General features: G+C 35.5%; 2 protein-coding genes and 1 long non-coding RNA gene across 7 annotated transcripts; 2 read left to right on the top strand and 1 right to left on the bottom strand.

Annotated features, from left to right (window-relative positions):
- The first annotated feature begins 36 nt into the window (after positions 1-36).
- On the top strand, positions 37-2,527 carry LOC126921741 (RING-type E3 ubiquitin-protein ligase PPIL2). Its single transcript, XM_050733566.1, has 9 exons — positions 37-241; positions 328-694; positions 753-918; positions 1,028-1,176; positions 1,248-1,371; positions 1,436-1,584; positions 1,654-1,805; positions 1,888-2,226; positions 2,306-2,527. Exons 1-9 carry the CDS (start codon positions 210-212, stop codon positions 2,391-2,393), a joined length of 1,566 nt encoding a protein of 521 aa, XP_050589523.1. The 5' UTR covers positions 37-209; the 3' UTR covers positions 2,394-2,527.
- A 252-nt stretch (positions 2,528-2,779) lies between these two features.
- LOC126921737 (leupaxin) lies at positions 2,780-20,202 on the top strand. 5 transcript variants are annotated; one of them, XM_050733553.1, is made up of 11 exons: positions 7,025-7,044; positions 7,514-7,611; positions 9,774-9,925; positions 15,654-15,807; positions 15,918-16,047; positions 16,178-16,379; positions 17,046-17,360; positions 17,449-17,622; positions 17,693-17,923; positions 19,091-19,211; positions 19,294-20,202. In XM_050733553.1, the coding sequence occupies exons 1-11, from the start codon at positions 7,040-7,042 to the stop codon at positions 19,437-19,439; spliced, it is 1,728 nt and encodes a 575-aa protein (XP_050589510.1). In that variant the 5' UTR covers positions 7,025-7,039; the 3' UTR covers positions 19,440-20,202. The 5 variants fall into 5 exon arrangements, with proteins under 5 accessions (XP_050589514.1, XP_050589511.1, XP_050589510.1 ...); XM_050733557.1 differs by lacking the exons at positions 7,025-7,044; positions 7,514-7,611 and adding an exon at positions 2,780-2,961; XM_050733554.1 differs by lacking the exons at positions 7,025-7,044; positions 7,514-7,611 and adding an exon at positions 4,799-4,937.
- Positions 3,324-9,774, bottom strand: LOC126921800 (uncharacterized). Its single transcript, XR_007712555.1, has 6 exons — positions 9,392-9,774; positions 9,112-9,235; positions 8,149-9,022; positions 7,828-8,067; positions 4,520-7,594; positions 3,324-4,336 (listed from the first exon to the last, which is right to left on the bottom strand). It is a non-coding gene; the product is annotated as an uncharacterized LOC126921800 (long non-coding RNA).
- Positions 20,203-20,834: the final 632 nt, after the last annotated feature.

The raw sequence follows: 20,834 nt of genomic DNA, 5'->3' as shown, positions 1-20,834 counted from the left end.
TTATGTAGTAATAAAATAATATAGTTATTTTATCAGGTTGGCCAAGCTTGAAAAAGAAGTTTACTATGCTGTAGTATAAATATATATCAATTATTTTGGTATATGTAAAGTGCAAACAAGTATTAAATAATTTAAAAATATTATTGAATTAAATAGATATAATCATTGTAAGTCCTTTATAAAGATAACTAATCAATAACACAATCAAAATGGGTAAACGTCAGCATCAGAAAGATAAGATGTAAGATTTTTAAAAATATTATTTAGGTTATAATTTTATATTTTTCATTTTTCGAATTAAATTGTTTGTATTTATTATTCTTCCAGGTATTTAACATATACAGAATGGACAACATTATATGGTGGGAAAAAATCTGGAAGTTCTGAAGCAACTGAAGATACAACATTTCGTCGCTTACCTTATGATCATTGTTGTTTAACTTTACAACCTTTCCAGCACCCTTATTGTGATCAACAAGGAAACATTTTTGAATTAGAAGCAATATTAGAATATATAAAAAAACTTAAGCATAATCCAGTTACAGGAAAGCCATTAGACACAAAAACTTTAATAAAACTTAATTTTCATAAGAATTCAGAAGGACAATATCATTGTCCAGTTCTTTTCAAATTATTCACTAAACACTCTCATATTGTTGCTATCAAAACAACTGGAAATGTATTTTCATATGAGGTAAATGTTCATTAAGATAAAAAACATTTATTCATGATTTATAGCAATATTTTTTTAGGCAATAGAGCAATTGAATATAAAGGCACGTAATTGGAAAGATTTAATAAATGATCAACCTTTTACAAGGAAGGATATTATCATAATACAAGATCCAAACAATGCAATGAAATTCAATTTATCTACATTCCATCATATTAAAAATAATATAAAACTTGAGGATGAAGGTAATATCTTACAAGTACACTTCAAAATAGAAATTTTCATTTATTGCAATAACACTTTTATATATACTAATATGAATAAATATGATATAGATACTGATAATTATTCTAGAAATGATAAGGGAACGTAATGATCCAAATGCAAAATTGAAAACTGTATCTATGGAAACTAAAGAAATATTAGCTGAATTAGATAGAGATTATAAACAGACTGAGACTAAAAAAGAAATCTCTAAACCAAAAGCGGACAAATTTAATGCGGTTTGTATATTAATATAAGTTTTATATATATATATAATATAACATTTGAAAATAGAAACTTATAAATGTAGGCACATTACTCCACTGGTGCGGTTGCAGCTGGCTTTACATCAACAGTAATGCCAACAGAAACTACACACCAAGCAGCAGTTATTGCAGAAGATTTAGTACGATATGAAAGAGTTCGAAAGAAAGGTATGAGCACAATTATTACTATATATATCTTTATATTTTGTTCAACTGAAACATTTTTTTTCAGGATATGTAAGATTAGTCATGAATTTTGGTGCTTTAAATTTAGAACTGCATTGTGATCTTGTACCAAAAACTTGTGAAAATTTTATAAAACACTGTCAGAATGGTTACTATGATGGAACAAAGTTTCATAGATCCATACGAAATTTTATGGTAAATATATGGCCACTTTGAGTAAGAGGTTTATAGATAATAAAAATGTTAACATTGTATTTTACTTAGATACAAGGAGGTGATCCTACAAATACTGGTAATGGAGGAACATCTATTTGGGGTAAAACATTTGAAGATGAATTCAAACCAAATTTAGTTCATCAAGGAAGAGGAATTTTATCAATGGCAAATGCTGGATCAAACACAAATGGATCGCAATTGTATATATTGTATTTCATATTTACATACGTTTACAGATGGAATTTCATTAAAATCTAATAATTCCGTTCCATTTAATTACAGTTTCATTACGTTCCGATCATGTAGACATTTAGATCGCAAACATACAGTTTTTGGAAAAATAGTAGGTGGATTAGAAACGTTAAATGCCATTGAAAAAATTGAAGTAGATAACAAAGACAGACCAATAGAAGATATAATAATACAAAAAGCACAAGTGTTTGTTGATCCTTTTCAAGAAGCAGATGAACAATTAGCTGCAGAACGTGCAGCCGAAATTGAACGATTGGCTCAAGAAGCTGCGAAAAATAAATCAGATAATGAAGCAGGAAAGAATGACGTGTTAAAAGTATACCGATCAGGCGTAGGAAAATACATAAAACCGAACAAAGAAGAAGACAAGTAAAATCGCATTACATATATTTGTCGCTACGTATATATACATTTTTAGAACAATATTAATTGTTAATTTTATTTGCAGGATGAAGAAAGAGGAATCAAGTATACCACCTATAATTAAAAAGAGAAAAATCGTAACAAACTCATTTGGTGATTTTTCGTCTTGGTAGCTATATAAATTATGAAGAAAGTATATAACAAGTATAGGTTATTTGAAATTCTATAGTGTAGATTTTAATTTAACTTCATACTTTATAAATGTAAATAATTTTTATGACTGTAAGGAAGTAAACCATAATCTATATATTTTTATTGCTCCCTTATGATATATAGAATGTATTGAAAGGAATGTAATTTACTTATAAACATATATGTATATAAATAATGAAAAAAAAGTTTCTTTTTTTTCATGGACATTATAGATAATTACTTTGTTACAGTAAAAATTATATTTAAATATATTATTCTAAACGAATAAGAAGTTCAATATATTATACCAGAGATGATACATCTGCTTCTATACACATATAAAGGTTAGACAATGAATGCTGGAAGTTATGAAGTGAGAGAACCGGGTTCTCCATATTTGATGTTTGCATTGCCCAACTGAGGGACGTAAATTGATCATTCAATTTTGACACATTTTACCGTCATTTTAATTGAAAATTATCACGGGTTGAGTGTAATTTGTGCAACAATATCTACAGGGTTAATATATATTAAACATGGATGATCTAGGTGAGTAAAATGAATTTTAAATACTCAATTGATGAAATAACCTCAAACTTGAATCGATCATACTGTCAGAAACATTTATGTTTATAAGAATACTTATAACATATTATCATCTAATGATATGTATTATTTATATCTTTTTTGAGTTCTAACTTTAATTTTTGCTTTAAAAATTTAAAAAATATGGAAACTGTAAAATATCACTTCCCTAATTTTATTTTAAATTTTTCGAATATGATATCAATAAATCGATATTATAATTATACATGTATATTTATATTTATTTGTTCACACACACTTAATATAATATTTATATGTGAACAAATATTATCGATAAGGGATGCTAAAGAAAATCAAAAATGCAATTTCTTTCTAATACATCTAAATATGACGTGACAATTTTAATTCTATTGTATTTCACTTTTGTTACTATTTATATATGTACATTCGTAAATATAAAAGGTATACATCTTATTATTTATAACCAAAGTTGTATCATTATGTATACGTATTCCTTTCGCAGTAGTGTTTTACATAATGTATTTAGATGAAAATTGATTAGGACTAGATTTAGTTGCAAAATATAGATGGCATGCTGTAATGTTACGAATTTACGAGTATCAGGCGAGGTGAAGTACGTAACTGTTATCTGTATTACCATGGTAACATTTTGTTGCGTCACCGTTAAATGCATCACATGTTAGTTCGTTCATCCCCAGTAACTTTATTAATCGCGATACAGGTTTTAATTATAAATCTTTTTCCACAAATTTTTCCATCTTGATTTGCTTAACGCATCACTTATAATATCTATATAATCAGTGTTAATTATATGTTTGTTACAATCATATGCGATCGCAATGAGTTTATATCATTACGTATTTATACCTTCAAGTACAAACTATAATGTTAATAAGTAGCGTTACTATCATCGATTATCATTTTGAGATAAAATTACGCAATTGCGATGTAATGATCTCTATTTTTGAATAAAATTAGAATTTCTAAGCACCTCTATAAATAAAAGCTTTTAAGTTAATTTAAAAAGCTGCGAAAAATTTGAGGAGTACGGGTGGTTGCACGTGGTGTATTTATTTATACCGGAAGAGATTTTCCAAAATCCGCATAATATCGCAAGTGCGCTCTGGGTTATCGTGTGCCAACGATTCTACGTATTTTTAGTATATTTCACGGCACCGTTGTCCTCTTGTTTTAGCATTGCTCGGAGAGGATGGAAGTCGTGAGTGCGGGCGAGCGCCTGAAATACACTTGTACATTTGAACTTCTTGTTTTCCTCCCGTCGAATTCACTCTATTCACAGAGTATTGATACCACGATTCTTATTCTGTTGTATTTCAACAAGCGGTGACAATTCATTCTACAATCATAGACAATAAAAAACGTATTCATTCAGCTTCTTGCATAAAATCTCAATAATACGTTGTGTGTGCGTAAGTAAATCTGTTGATTGTAGCAGTGTATTTAAACGTGAGCGCAAAATAATTGGAAGTATAAATGAGATAACGATCGATAGACTACTACTATTTATAAAGTTGTTTACCTTTGATGCTCTTTTCTTTTCTGTTTTTTAAACCTAGTAGATTATTCTCCTATTTGTGGATTCGTATGTATAAAATTCACCGACGGCATTCAACAAGTGGTCGTGTGGTGTGTGCATCATCCCCACCACTAATCGATCGTCTACACAGCTCGGTCGTTCGCGATAGACAGTGAAGAGAAGCATTACCGCAGTAAAAGTGCTACATAATAGTATACATGCTTGTACGCGATGAATTCGTGATTCCGTATGAACTGACATAAAATAAGTAAACTGATATAAGTGTGATTATATTTTCAAGTGGTACGTTAAAAAAAAAAAAAAAAAATGGCTATGGATCGAACAATGTACGGAAAAGTAGAACCAAGCGCTATTTATCAGCCCTATAAAATCACCATCACAAAAGGTTCACCACCAGGATGTGAGTCGATAATTCTTTTTATGTTTTTAACCTTTTTAATTTTGCGTGATTTTAATGCTTTGTACTATAACTTTAAAATGGAACGATGATATGAAATTATTTCTAATGATTACGGATGCATACGTGCATATATGCGACCTTTTTGCATATGTAATTAGAATACCGGTCTGGATTACTAATTAAAAATTATTCTTGATATGCTTTCTTTTCGTGGAATTAAAATTGGAGACATTAGTTAATATATCGATTTAGTATCTATGTCTGCGTTGGTTGTGTTCACGCAACTTTGCGCGATAACGTAATACGAACTTTTAAATTAAGCTCAATTGCTTCTGACGGTATCATTTTTCGTCAGTTCATAGAGTGCGTTAAAACGTTTTGAAAGGGATGAATTAGTCGTGCCATCCTTAAATGGTTTTATAAATATAAGTAATTATTAAAATTAGCTAGTTTACATTTTAGTTAGATTACATTTATAAATATAAAAGGGTGGGTTAATTTTATTCGTGTATGTCTTTTTTACTTACTATTTTTCAGTAACTAATTTACTGCTTACTAATTTACCATTTCATGTTTTGATAAATTTATAATAGTCTTGAATCGTTGGCGGAAATGAACCTCTGGCATATTTTCAAAGGTTAATACATAAAGTAGCCAACCTTAAAGATACGGAACTCCAAATCGTTTTCGTAATTTATGAAAAGACTACTCCTATAAATTAAAAAAATTAATTATTGATTGAAATTAATTATTATTTGAAACATTTTTTAAAGAAATCTTCTAAAATTAAAAAGTGTACATGTTTCGACTTTTTCGCATGTGCAATCACACTATATGTGGATTTAAATTATTTTTAAAATGCACATTTAATTCGGTCTGAAGGGATGACTCATGATGCAACAGATCACATCATTTTTTTTGGAATACCTTTCACCTACAATGTGGGTCGCCTTGACACTAAACTTTCTGAAATAATTCTCGAAGTCATTATTTACGGATGATCTTTTTATGGAAATCTATAAAAAATGTGATACATAGTTCATTTCTATTTGTTTCGAAAGAAATTTGAATTAAAAATATTGGGTCGATTTTTCTAGTGGCGTCATCTGTTTGATCACACAGGAGATAAGATGCTGATGTATCGACACAAGGGATCAATTTTATCGGTAGTGCTTCTGTCATTATATATGTACATAATTAATTATTAATTCTTAAAGATTCTTTTTCCATTTCTAATGTGAAAGACTTATAAATGCATATTTATATGCACTACTAATTTTTTCTTGCCAAATAATTTAGTAATTTATTTTATATGAGTTTCATAAAGAAGTCAAACATATGTATGTATATGTTTATACGATGAATACAATAGCTCTGCTTATACGATGAACAGCAATATGAAAGTTGTTATCACCAATATGGATTATTACATTTCTAGTCGTAATGCACTAGCTTTTTTAGAGATACAGGAAACTGCGCTTATTTATCACGCATTCCATTGCATAAAAGCTCATATAATGATCCAATGTGTGCGTAGGCATCTCTTCCTTGAACGAACCTTGGTTTGATTTATACATATCCATATGAGGCACGACAGTGTGTGATTTAGCTTCCTACGCTTACGACTGGCATACATGACTCGAATAGGATCAACGTGATCCATTTTATTTTCACAAAACGATCTACAATTTTTTTACTCTTGTGTTACGAACAAATTCGTAAATCCTCTGATTGGAAGATACCACTCTCCCGAAGGAAGTACAAAATTCAAAATAGTAAGAGAAAACCGTGGCAAAAGATGATAGGTGGTCGAAGTTATTCTTGGGTATTTTGTCGTCATGAATCTAGATGTAAACATATATAAGCATCACATGAAAGAAGGTGCGAAACAGAGACGAAGAACAACGAGGTTGAAAAGAGGGAGGAAGGAGAAGGGGGACAAAGGAAGGAGGAGATGGGTTCACGTAACACAGATTCTGTAGATGCAAACTGAGAAAACACGTGCTGGCAGTCCTACCTGATCTCGCAACACATACGTGCCTCCTAACCATCATATCTTCGTTTGCTCATTACCTTCGACACTTGCACGTGGCGATAATTTAATGTGGTATGAAATAATTTAATTTCATTTTTTGTAATCATATAGATTAATTGTAATACAATAACAATTATCTGAAGTGTCAAAGCATTACGTCATTATTAAATAATATAATTGTGTCTACAAGATAAATGTTTATCTGTATGTGTGTATAATCGTACCAAAAGAGTAAGTACATACTAAGTAATAATTGTCAGGGAAGGAGATCTATTGTATGTATAGAATGTTTCGAATATTTTCATTAACCAAATTAGAACCGTATAATCGTTGTCGTTCCTCATTCGTGTTGTGTCTCTCTGTTCGTAAACAGAACCGGAGATCAGTCTTCATATCATCATCAATGTTTGGATAGGTTACTCTCGAGTTAATCATAAGGATTACACTCTTAAAATTTCAATTCTCATTCTGTTCTTCGGTGATATATTAAACTCCAATTTCTAGTGTCATTTGATTTAGTGTCATGTCGTTGAAAACACAGTGATATGACTATGACCGACATTACGAGACCTGTATCGCCGATTACACCGGCTCGTTTGGCAACGATCCAACGACACGCACGCTGGGAACAGTATATAAGTAAGTAAATTTGGAGCCAATGGTAATGCGAGTTAATGACAGTAATCACTAACTTTGTCTATGCAGAGATCGATGGAAATTATGATTGCATCGAATCCTAATTATAATTACGTGCTTTTTTGCGACTACGTTTTTGTTTTGCTTAATCAGATGTTAATAGTAATAATACATATTCGATGTAATACATTGAAAGCAGAAACATTTTGACTTAAATACCTGCGACTGTAATACTTCTATATGATTTATTAAGTGTCTAAAGTCATTATCGTACTTGTCTAATTTCACTGAAATTTATGACGAAAGTGCGTTACGCATATCGTGCAATATTAATGTCCAAATTGACTGTATGATTCAGCAGTATAAAATAGATCCGGGGGAGCTCGGTAGGCTTCCTGCCAACCACGAATTTCATTCAAACGCGTTGTTATATTGATTCAAAGTCAACACGAACTAGATCTGAAACTCAATAATTCATCATTAATTAAAAAATACTACTGCATTAACATTCTTGTTTCATAATGTATAAAAATTTATCACCTTTCCCTTAAATATCTACTTTATCGACAAAGCAAGGACGCAATATTTGAATTATTATATTCATTTTCTTATCGTTTTCTAACCTTTAAGTTACGATATCGACGGTCCAATTCAAGGAACATTTCAATTTCCGCGAAAGAGTACATCCATCCGATTCAGAAGTAGCTGTCTAGTTCAGGTTCTACCCGCGAACCATTTCTTCGTAACTGGCTAGGTTGGTTTTCCTTGTCTTCGCGAACCAGCCTCGAGTTTCTACTTCCCTTGTTGTGAGAATACTCCCTCCATCTCCTGTTCCTTCTCCTTCTCCAGACCAGCTTGCCTCCTCCAGGCTTCTATTCTCCGGCTTCGAAGCCGGTCGCTTTGCCGAGAACTTGATTGACAATCAGTACCGTTTTGCCGATCATCACAGGTTCACGTGCGCAAATCTCGCCGATCCGATAAGCACGTGACAGTTTGTTCGCTATATCGTGATTTTACATCGCCCAGGGGAGAGTATCGGACAGAGATAAACAAATAGAAAGGAATGTATCGTTGGTGTTGCATGCGATTATTGAAAGGCGAACGTGTATAAAGTATTTACACGGACGTTAGTTGAAAATTTCGCGAGGTCTGCGATATTATCAGTGTCAAATCGTCGACGATTTCGACGTCGATACGTTTCGTTTCCCACTCTTGACTAGAGAGTAATTGTACAGTTGTGAATAGAAGTGTGGAAACTACACGATCTCGCGAATATCCCACACGCGTTGCTTTCGATTCGACTGGAAATTGGTGGCGAAGTTCGACGTTCTCGGAACAGTGGGTGTGTCGCAGTTTGTCTCGCGATGGAAACAGGATGTGAGTCGCAGGCTGGGGCCGATAATCTCTATGAGTCCTACAATACCGAGAAAACGGAAACAAATCTTCTCAGTCTTGGTAAATGATTCTTTTATACGTGACTTTACGACGTTCACGGAGGTTTACCTTGTACGCTTATCTCTAAGTTTTGCTGGTTAAACAACGCTCACGTCATCGTCTTTTTTTCTTTGCTATTCTGCCATGAAATATCGAAAATATTTGTGTGTGCATACTTTCAGCGCAAAAACATCTTCACATAGAGCGCAAGCGTTGATGATCAATCGATATTTCCAGGTGGTAAGCGAGAAAAAAAGTTCGTCATTTTATTATCGTAAAGGAAAGACAGCTTTATCATGGAATATAAAAATGTGTGAATAAACGAGCAATGTTAAAGTGGTTTACTTACTGAACTAGTTCATCTTGATACAGTTTTCCAATGAGCTTGCCTAAATTTATACTGACTCGGTGTTAGCAGCGCTCGTTAGTCGCTTCGATGAAAACTTAATGTGCTTATCGGTGTCGTTGACGCCATTCTCGTTATTTAAACAACACAGGCAGCCATTTTATTACTGTTTGCGATAAATGTATACAAAAATTCTGATACACCTGAAGCAATATCTGAAGGAAAATAACAAGCTATGCCTCTTACTAATATCTTCTACGTGAAATCAGCCAATTTGTTTTATTCTTGCAAAGAGGTCCATAATTCAATTGCCTTCTTGAAATCATTAGGGATAATTGAAGATACTTCTCAGCGACGTTTTACAGCAATTATTTCTTGATTTCAGATGCGCTATTGGCAGATCTGCAAAACACAGTGTCATCGGAAGGAAATCATATCGGTAGTAACGCCACTCCTGGTTATGGATCGCTGAACGGCGCGAGAACCACCGCCTATAGATCCTACGATAATCGAACTTCTCCTCTTCCGCCGCAATCGGTATGTAAATTTTCTTTGTTATATTTCAATAGGAAAAATTTTATTTTTCTTCTCCATTTATGCCAATGGATTCAATTAACAGCGCTGTCAAATGTGAAAACCAATTTCGTATCATTTACAATGGGAGAAATATTTGTGCAACGTACTTATAACACGGTCACGATACATTATTGTTGAACAATGCTTCGATACACGAATATTCGTATATCTCGGTTTCTGTAATCAACGAAGAGTCATAATTATTTGACAAAATTGGCAAAGTATTTAATAGCACATTAAATTGCAGTATTCGTTATTAAACTATAGGTATTTATGTATTTATGAGTTACATAAATGTGCAAAAACGTAAAAGATATTCAAAGGAAATACTTTTTATAATATTCAGAGGGTGGATCAAATTTCTGCTTTTTTTTTTATAAATCGTGAATTTGTTCTATTAGTGATAAATTGTGAAAACTAACTGTCTTATCGATATCGCGTTTTATTCGCAGATGATTAGAGAGACTTAGTTGCTTTAGGTTGCGGTTTGCTAAGATAGATGGCGAGTGTGATATGTTCGGCGCGGCACGCTTTTCTCGCGGTTCCATTTTAAATTTTACGGTGACCTTCTCTCGAGTTTCCATAATCTCACGAAACGAAACGACTAAACGTATGCTAGCGCTTCGCTGAAAAATGGCAGTTGGACGACTCTGAAAATAACCAAGAATTTACGATTATGATTTCCTCGTTTAATCGGACAAATTGGCAGACACGGTCAATCAGTTGTATTTTTCATACTTATCGAAGCCAACTTTGTATCACAATCATTCTTGTAACGTATTTTTAGAGGTGGCCGTGGAAACGCGTTGTTAGAACTTGTCCAACACGAGTGATCTCGCGTCATGCGTTCAAAATAAAGTCGAAACAGAGGCAAACCTTTTCTTCCAATTTCAGAGGAAATTCGAAAGAGATGTTCGCAAACGAGCAACTATGCGAAATAGTTACATTCCAGTGGTTGGTGTGACGCAAAGAATCAGCTAAAATTAGAACCGATATCGCCTCTAAAATTAACCAGTCGAGAGTCGTCAAGCTGCAAAAAAGCTATAGATCCTTGAAAAAATGGATATCACGAGAAATGAGCTCGTATTACATGCGTCCAGTCGATTCTTTTTAAACCTACGATCGTTTATTGCCGCGAAGAGATGTCCAATGACTTAATCATCGATCCGTAATTTCATAGTTAATCGACTCTGAAATATGTTCCACGATGATGAATCGTATCGGATTCCGGATCGCAAGCATTACTATCCGAAACTATTAACGGGCGGTATTCGATCATTTCGCAGGAAATTGACCAATTACCTACCTACAGTACAGTCACATTTATTATTACGTATTATATATATATATATATGTAAATCGAGTCGTTTCCAAATTTAGATTCTAAAAACAACGCTAGACTTTCGTCAGCAATTGTTATAGATCACTGTAAAATAATTGAGGAGGTTTCCAAAAAAATACATAGAGTTATTGGAAATATGTGGTTGCCAAGTATAATATTTCATAGTTAGATAGTTAAATTATTATGGAATCTATATTTATTGTGTACCTATAAAAAGAATATAGTTCTTTAATCCACTGAAGTCTAACGTTACGGTAACTATCTTCTTCCGATATCACAAAAAGTCGTATTATATTTCTTGATTTGAACTTTTGGCTTCCGTAAAATATTTGATTGTTTCGTTTCTGATACATTTCTCGCATGTTGAAAAGACGATATATAATACCATAACTTGTGGCCCCCAGTGGTTTTAAATCGTATGAAGAAACTGGAACTAAGATCAAGACACTGCTTGATCCACCATTCTGTTGTCATAGATCTGTTCTTGAGAGAGCTGTTTTAGTTTTTTATTTCGTAATCGATCAGAAGAAAGAAAAAAAGAAAAGAAAAGAGAAACAAAAACATCTTTCGAGTAGGAAGAAATGTAAAACGATACGAAGGTTGGAAACTAAGAGTTCTCGAGTTGGACTCGCACGCTTATCGATCTTTCCCGCGGAATATTTGTTACGTTCCCCGGTGGTATTATCGATTATTTCCCAGTGGAAGCAACGATGCATCAATTATTCAGGTTCTCGACGTTTGAGTTGGCTGCAAAGTTTCCCGGTTCGCGTGCAACACGGTTTCCATCGCGCCAACTGCACAGTAACCAATTGCCAAATCCGATTCCTGCTATAAAGTACAACTTCATCTGAGATTTAATTGCCTGGTTCCGTCGCCATATTTCTTGACCGTTTCGAGTATTCCCTTGTTGCGTAACACGTGGTCGCTTTAGGCGTTCCACCGAGTCATCCTTACAGTGGTAACTCCTCCTTGCTAGAATATTCCGCGACAAATAGCATTTAACATCTCATAGCTATAATCATTTAGAAAAAAAAAACGACATGACGACGCGGTTTCGTTCCATCGTTTCTAATTACGTTATCAAATAGTTAGTTTAATAGAGATATTGATATAGTCGAGCAGTTGATATTTGAGACATAGCCAAGATTTATCGACATATTGAACAGGAAACGCATTCACCGAATACCAAACGTCTATTGCAAATGACAGGCGTATCACCTAGCGGAATTTAATTGAAATTCATTCGCTTAAACAGCGTTTGAAGCGGTGAAAACAAAGAAACGATACATCTTTCTTCATAATTTCCTCGATTGAGATAAATGAAAAAGCTCGATGGAAAAAGAATTCTATTTTGAATTTTCAAAGCTCGTTTTAATATTCAGAAACATTTATACATAGATTATCTTCATTACTATTCAACTTTAAATTGAGCTAATTCTAGGTAAAATCCATCTTCGATAGAAAAATACCGCCGATAAAATTTACTTAACTATAAGTTTTTTATATCAGCTTTATCCATAATTTTCCCAGATCAAAGTTGAACTTAAAAAAAAAAAAGGAAAGAAATTCAACTGCGTAGTTCCCTTCAAACATTAAAACAAATTACCACGCGTATTCATAAAACTTTAGACATTCAGAGCAACATTCTCCATACACCTTTTCACCGAGCCTTCGTATATTTTATCGATCGTCGGTGTCATTGTACAATCACTTGTCTTCTTCTTTCCCATCGTATGCAAGCACATGAGAAAAGACCGAGGCATAACGGCTGTGCATAGATAGATACGTTACACGGTCTCTGTTTCACCTTGCGTGTTTTACCATTCGATCGAAAAAAACAATTTTTTCGCTACTAAACAAGGACATTCAGTACTCAGAAATCCCGCTAGAGGCTTGCTCGAAATTGCCGTGAATATAGCGGATATCTTTTCGAACATTCCTGGAGCTTCGTCTTATAAATAGATTTTATTGCACCTATGAAAATCGTCATGTTCCATTTGCCGCTATCAACCTACAAAGGAAGGACCAAATGCAAGGAAAATAATGGTTTCGCGAGAAATTGCTGGCGATAACGAAACAAGTGTAGACCATTGGAGATTTATGTCTGTGACGAGCATAATTTTTCATAGACGCTAGTGTTAAATAAATCATAACGTCGTGCTCTTCTTCTTGGAACACTGGCAGTGTCGCGAAACACTGCCGTTGGGTGACGCTGATTGGCGTTCTCGCGTTGAGCCACGATAAACGAAAAGTTGGCGAAAACCTGTCGAATCGCGCACTATTTTCTTTTGATGCGGATTTAGCACGAAACGAACCGTGTTACGTATTCGTACGGGTTCCAATGCGATTCTCGAGAGTGTTGCGTAAACCGTGCGCGACTCTCGAACCACGCGCAATCCTTTTAAAGAAAATATTCGACTTTGAATCTTTCTTTCGTTTCTCGAATCTTTGCTCCTCGAACGCGACTTTCTTTCGCGGTTCAGTGTTAAATAATATTGCAAGAGGCGATCGAGAAGACACTGTAAATGCCAAAATTGAAAAACTTTGTTTTTTATTCTACCTACCAATGAGAATACCGCGGTATAGAATCAAAATGTAATTTTCCTTTTTAAATAATTTACCGACAATGCTAAAAAATGGTGTCGCAGCAACGTTGCCTCTGTAGAAAAATATATAAGTTCCAATAAACGTTAGTTGTCTGACTTTCTACTTTTCTCTATGCCGTCTGTCTAAACGAATGCAACATCGAATTTTCTTTACAACTAAGAAAATTGCATATACTTCCCTTTTTGAACGAATTTGGACTACGTTAAAACACATAAGCTTCCTTTTTCTCCCGAAAAACTTGTCTCTTGACACTTATAGCGTTTTCTTCAGATGCGCGATTCTTTCAATGATACGATTTAGTTTCGAATCTATTCTTCTTAAATAAAATATTTCTTGTCAACTGTCGAGTACTGGCTGACATTGGAAAAGGAAATCGATACGCAGTCCATCGATTCTCAGACGATACGGGATTCTTGAATGAAAATATGTAACTTTTAAAATCTAGCAGATGGACATTTTTTGGCATCTTGTAAAAGTATCATCGCAATGGAATTATTTTTGTAATCACCGCGAACAATGATCTTTCTACTCTTCGTCTAGTAACTAACAATGAAAATATCGGACTCCATCTATTTATTAATTTCTTAATTCAAGGAAGATATACCGCGACGAACTTTCACCCACGACAATCTTTAAGAATTAATTTTACATACTTCTCTCTTAAAACACGTCCTCTTCGTCTCCTACTGGATGAATATTAGACGAAGTTGGGAAGCACGGAGGAAATCTCCACAGGAAAGTTTGCGTTCGGCCTATTTTCGCAAGTTTGGTGAATCGGTGATTTATGAAGTTCCCCGTGTCATTGTAGATCGCGGCGGTTTATAGGCCCGTGTTTATTTTTTGATCGACCAGCCTTGACGAGCAAAGCGTTTCGCAGGCTACGATTCCACGTTCGAGGGATCAGTCGAAGAAACTTCGACCAGGGTTCTGCAGGATTGTCGGATGTACTGCGACATTTTCTTTCCGTCGGTGGTTCGCTATGGATATTTTTGGAACGACAACTCACTGAGCAACCTAGTTTCCACCATCAGGATGTATCGTTCCGTATCGCATCATCGTGACGATGAAAGACGAAAGAATATATTAGATCTGAATAATAAGACGTATCGGACGATCTTAACCGAACGTTATCTGATAAACCCGTCTTCCTACGTAGTTGATTAATTATCAGCGATTTAATCGGGCGAAGATCAAGTTGGAACAAAGTTGATTCGGTTCTGGTCGTTGCTCGTTGAATCGCCGGAACAAATTCGCGGTGCTTCTCTCTTGCTCGAGGATTTTGCAACAAACGAGTAATATTGGTCGGTTTGGCGAGCAGATTTCTATTAAAAGTGCATGACGCCTTGTCCTCCGCGCGACCACCTAATTGATAATGTATTTACAAATTCCGCGCAGCATCTAATGACATCATGTTTTGAAATAATACCGCTTTTGCAGCAACTTGGCATCTGTCTCTTGTCCGCCACACTTTTTTCCCTCGTTCTTCCCCCGAGTAACGAACAAACGTACGCGCACGCACTTAACACAACTCCTAGTTGATTCTCGTTCGCTTGTATAACACAAATATTCAGACCAATCGGACAAGCGAATATTACAACCAATGAGAAATTGCTATTCCGCGATAATCCTGGAAAAATCTGTCGAAAAATGGACATATTAGGTGTAAAAATTGGATGAGTTAAATATCGATGATAAACAAATTGAAAAGGATCGATAGCGAACGACGAACTGCTGTTGCAGCCGACTTATCAGAACCGCGAGGCCATCGAGGAGAGCATCGCGAAAGGCAGCGGCGGAGGAAAGATGCCTTCCCTGAACAACAATCTGTCGGAGTTGGACACGTTGTTGCAAGATCTAAGTAACGCCCGTTACAATGCTCACTATCAGGAAAGAGGTCAGCATCCTATTTTCATGTCTTTCGTTTACATCAGTTTCGATCAGAAATTAAATTAGAATTTGACGAAAACTGTGCAACGATGATGATCGAAATATCGATGATCGTAGAGAATCGCGTTTCCTCGGGAGGAATGAATGGTGATTCTAGTCCGATGCTTCGTTCTCCGAGTAGCATGTCAGCTTCAAGGCCCACCGTCGATTCGTTGCTCGAAGAATTGAGCACCGCGGTACCGAACGGGTAAGCGTCTCTCTTTTATTCCTGGAAAAATCACGAACGAACGAGAAAGAGGAGGAAAAGATAAAGTTGGAAAGTTTGCAATTCGAACACGGTACTTCGGAGTTGATTTTAACGCGGTCTTCTTCGTCAGGGATTATCCTCCCGATGGTAGAGTGAAAGTTACCATTCAAGAAACATCCACGGAGGTGCAACCCGTGTACGATGGTTATCCTCCTAGACAGCACGGATCGTTGAATCGCAGCGAGGCCCAGAAGAGTTATACCAATGGTCACACCGCCAGCAACGCTACCAAGGAGCTTGACGATTTAATGGCTTCTCTCTCCGAATTCAAGGTACGGTGTATATCAGGAAATTTGTCTCTTATATCTTCTCTAACGCGTCAGCGCAATCGTCAGATCTCCTACCACCTAAGAATAATTACGTAATTCATAGATTCCTCGACACCGGGTGCAATAAGCGTTTGTAATGTTTGCTTACTATTAAAATCACTACAGAATGAGAAAACAGTGCCGTTAAAACTATCCCTGCCCATTCTTGGCTCCCTAAGTTACCAAAATAACTTCCATTCCACCATCCACCATCTACCACTATTCGACCATCTACTCCTCTTCTCTCTCTCCTTTTCTTCGTGTTCACCGATTTTCCGTGGTAGGAGAGGGAAAATATAGAAGGTGGGGAATATAGTGATCCACGAAATCTCTCAAAGCTTTCAGCCAGTCTGCAAGCTCGCCTCTGCCAATCGACATCTCTCGCGGGTCCTTAATATTTTTCAGTTTTCAAATTTCAAATTTTCGCTACCTTGACATTCCGCCTCTAATAACATACCTCGCCGATTTTTCAATTTTCTTTCTTCTTAACATCTTGCAGCGAAAAATCGTTCGCTTTCCATGCTCATTCATTGCTCTTCATCCTGCTTGATTTGTGAGAATATTCTGAAACATCATGTTCTTCGCTATCTCTGATTTTTTTTTTTTTAATTATATGTCATACATTTGCAGATCAATAGTAGTTCTCATCAGCTTCAAACAGTGACCGATTCTCCATACGCCAAGCCGAACAAGGCGACCAAGAGTTCGCAAAGCCCGTTGCCACCCGAGGGCACGCAAACCCGAATTCATATCACCGAGACTCACACTACTCATCACCACCAGCAACAACACGGAGAGCCTTATCCACCGCAGCCAGCGACTCAAACCAAACAGAATCAGTTGGATTCTATGCTAGGAAACCTTCAAGCCGATATGAGTCGTCAAGGAGTGAACACTACTCAGAAGGGATGCTGCAGCGCTTGCGAGAAACCAATCGTGGGACAAGTAAATCCAACTCAATCGTCGTTTGGATCTTGCCAAATTCGTCGACAAAATTTTTATATAATCAAGTGATAAATTATGCCTCTTACAGGTGATCACCGCTCTAGGAAAAACATGGCACCCTGAACACTTCACATGCACGCACTGCAACCAGGAATTGGGCACAAGAAATTTCTTCGAAAGGGAGGGTCATCCTTATTGCGAGCCTGATTATCATAATCTTTTCTCACCACGCTGCGCCTACTGCAACGGTCCCATTCTGGACGTAAGGCGTCCAACGAAACCCACACGCGGTGTTTCGTTCTAGTATTACAGCAGATTCTTGTTATTTTCAGAAATGCGTAACCGCGTTGGAAAAAACTTGGCACACGGAGCACTTCTTTTGCGCTCAGTGTGGCAAACAGTTTGGTGAAGAGGGGTTCCACGAGCGGGACGGAAAGCCGTACTGTCGGGAGGATTACTTCGACATGTTCGCGCCGAAGTGCGGCGGATGTAATCGTGCTATTATGGAGAATTATATCTCCGCTCTAAACAGTCAGTGGCATCCGGATTGTTTCGTCTGCAGGGTAGGTCTTTTGCTTGTCGATATTTATCCGTAACAAATTGTTTCCATTTGCAGCTACGCTTCAGGGTTAATGCGAAGTATCGATGACCTGTTTGCACAGTTCAGTAGCTTTAAAATGTGAAACTTGCAGGATTGCAAGAAGCCGGTATCTGGGAAGTCGTTTTATGCGATGGAGGGCAAACCCGTTTGCCCGAAATGCGTCGGTGTCGATGATGATGAAGAAGAAGAGGAAGAAGCATAGGCGATGGCGAGCCATTGCTTTGCTTCGATTTCTTATGTAAAAAGCCCTATTGTTCCCCTCTTTATGCTGTCAGGCTGCAAAAGTTTATGATCCTGACTCTTTCCCCTTCCTCCCATCTTTTTTTCAACAGGTGATTTAGGTGGCCCAGAAAGGAAGAATGCACCGATTCGAGTTCATCCCCGTCGTTATCTGTCTCTCTCGAAATTCCTATTTATTTACATACACGAACACACACACACACACGCACACACATACACACACGGATAAATGTACGATACACGTTACAAACAGTTAGGGCGCCGTTAGAATTGCAATAGAATTCTATGAAAAATTATTCGATGCAGCCGGAATTAAATTTTTGCTGTTAAATTACGTTCTCTAGATAGATAAATATTATTAATAATCGATCGTTACGCTAATGTCAATTGCTAGTATTGTATGCGAAATAAAAATAAATTAGGAAAAAAAAAAAAAACAAAAAAAACACACACAACACAGAGTTAGCTCGTGACTCGGATGCTGCCGCTTGCCACGTGTCTTCGTTGAAGGCAGGTGTGTCGGACGCCGGCATCCTATATTGATCTAATGATGTTTGTCAACGCGTAGATTCACTACAAATTACGATCTGTAGATTTCACGGGCTACTCATATATTAGCTATACATTATCCCATATACATACACGTACAGCAGATATACGCTTGCTTGAACACACATAATGTATACTTGTCTCGTTGAGTCGTTCTTCCATATTATGGAGTAGTCGTTCTACATTCATTCATAAATGAATAGGGACTAAAGAAGCGACATTATCGTATAGTACTGTCTTTTCTATTCTCTGTGATCATGTTCAATACAGTCATACGTTTCTTTTCTCATGAAAAATATTTCTAGTTGATGTACACGCTTTTTTTGTTTTATATTCACAGGATTGTAGACAAAAGTTTCAAGGTGGTTCGTTCTTTGATCACGAAGGTTTACCCTATTGTGAAACTCATTACCACGCTAAAAGAGGGTCCCTATGCGCAGGGTGCCATAAACCAATTACAGGTACCTGCGCTTTCATACCTTCTACTAATAATTATTATATCTTTAATCACTAATTTTGTAAATAAACATTATCTTCTTTCAGGTCGTTGCATAACCGCAATGTTCCGGAAGTTCCATCCCGAGCATTTTGTATGCGCGTTCTGTTTAAAGCAATTGAACAAAGGTACTTTTAAAGAACAAAACGATAAACCATATTGTCACGGGTGTTTCGACAAATTATTCGGTTAAAAATCTACCGCAAAGTATTCGTATTTGTAACATAATGATGAACAGGCGCTGTTTCGCTTGGTATTACTTACAATTTTTATAGGCTGCTCACATATGTCTATACCGCGTAGAATATGTAATCGCTTTAGTCATCATACACAGGTACTGATATTCCACGATTCAAGCTTCGTGTCGTGACCCGAAGCAGCCTTTGGAAATTTTTATAAATCTCAATATGCAAATGGTGCAACAATTCAATTATATCACGTATCGTTGTTTATTCTTATGCATTCTTATCATAAGAATAAGGTAATAAGATAATTGTGGTCGTTATTATCTTCCATTGTCCTTAATAAGGGCACGTTGCTAATATTTTCACGAATATTTTATATTATGTATTTCACATTGACCTACAATCTAAGGATTATTAAAGGGTGCTAATTAGTAGTTTATTTTTACTAATAATGTAATTTTTGAGGGATATATCGAAGAAAAAAAGCTGCCAATTAAAAAAGATATTTGTCAAATTGGAACATTACCAAATATTTACAATTCTGATAGATTTGATACGTATTTATAAAATATTTATATTTACGATTGCAATGATACAAGTTGTATTTTCCAATATAGACGTTTCTATAGAGATTAGTATTTACCAGGTATCTGAATATCCACAAGAAATACAATATTACAAATATCGATAAATATGACATAAATTAATCAAAAGCAAAATATTCCATAAGTGCATAATGTAAGAGCAGTAAAAATATGAATTAAAGATTAATTTTTGTAGTATTTTTTCTTAAACGCTTCCTATTTCTTACTTTTTTTTATATAAAGACTAGGATAGAATCTAAAAATAGACAAGAGCTTTTTTTATAGGCTGTTTATTTGGCATACTGTTGCACAGCAGTATTCATATTATTTCACCAATAAACATTTAGGAGATATTATATACAGTAACATTCATTGCCGTGTTTATCATTGTCGTGCGAATCTCTATATCGAGATAAGTCAAGAAAAATGTGTTTTAAACTATAATATTTTAACTTTAAGAATACACGTATAAAAGTATGAATGGAAATGTACACTTAGATGTGCTATTGGTTTATAAAGTGTCATAGTTTGCGCTATACATATTATTGGCGTCAAAATAAGAAAATAACAAATAACTATCTAATCATACGAATGCTTTTCCGCAAGTCCACAAGTATGATTAACGCGTATCACAGATATTGTCTTTTGGATTTACTTTTTTGAGGAAATCGTCATGCTAATGTTGGAAATAATTCAGAGAAGCTTTCGTGCCAAAGATCCGACAGACCTATGTTACTTTTTTCAAGTCGTATATCAGAATTTGGAGAACCGTGCGATTCGTATCCATAATCGGACGCGTTAGAATCTAATTTCGTATGT

The sequence above is a fragment of the Bombus affinis genome, chromosome 11 (genome assembly GCF_024516045.1).
Source record: "Bombus affinis isolate iyBomAffi1 chromosome 11, iyBomAffi1.2, whole genome shotgun sequence".
NCBI lineage: Eukaryota > Metazoa > Arthropoda > Insecta > Hymenoptera > Apidae > Bombus > Bombus affinis.
This window is presented reverse-complemented; position numbering and strand designations above follow the sequence as displayed.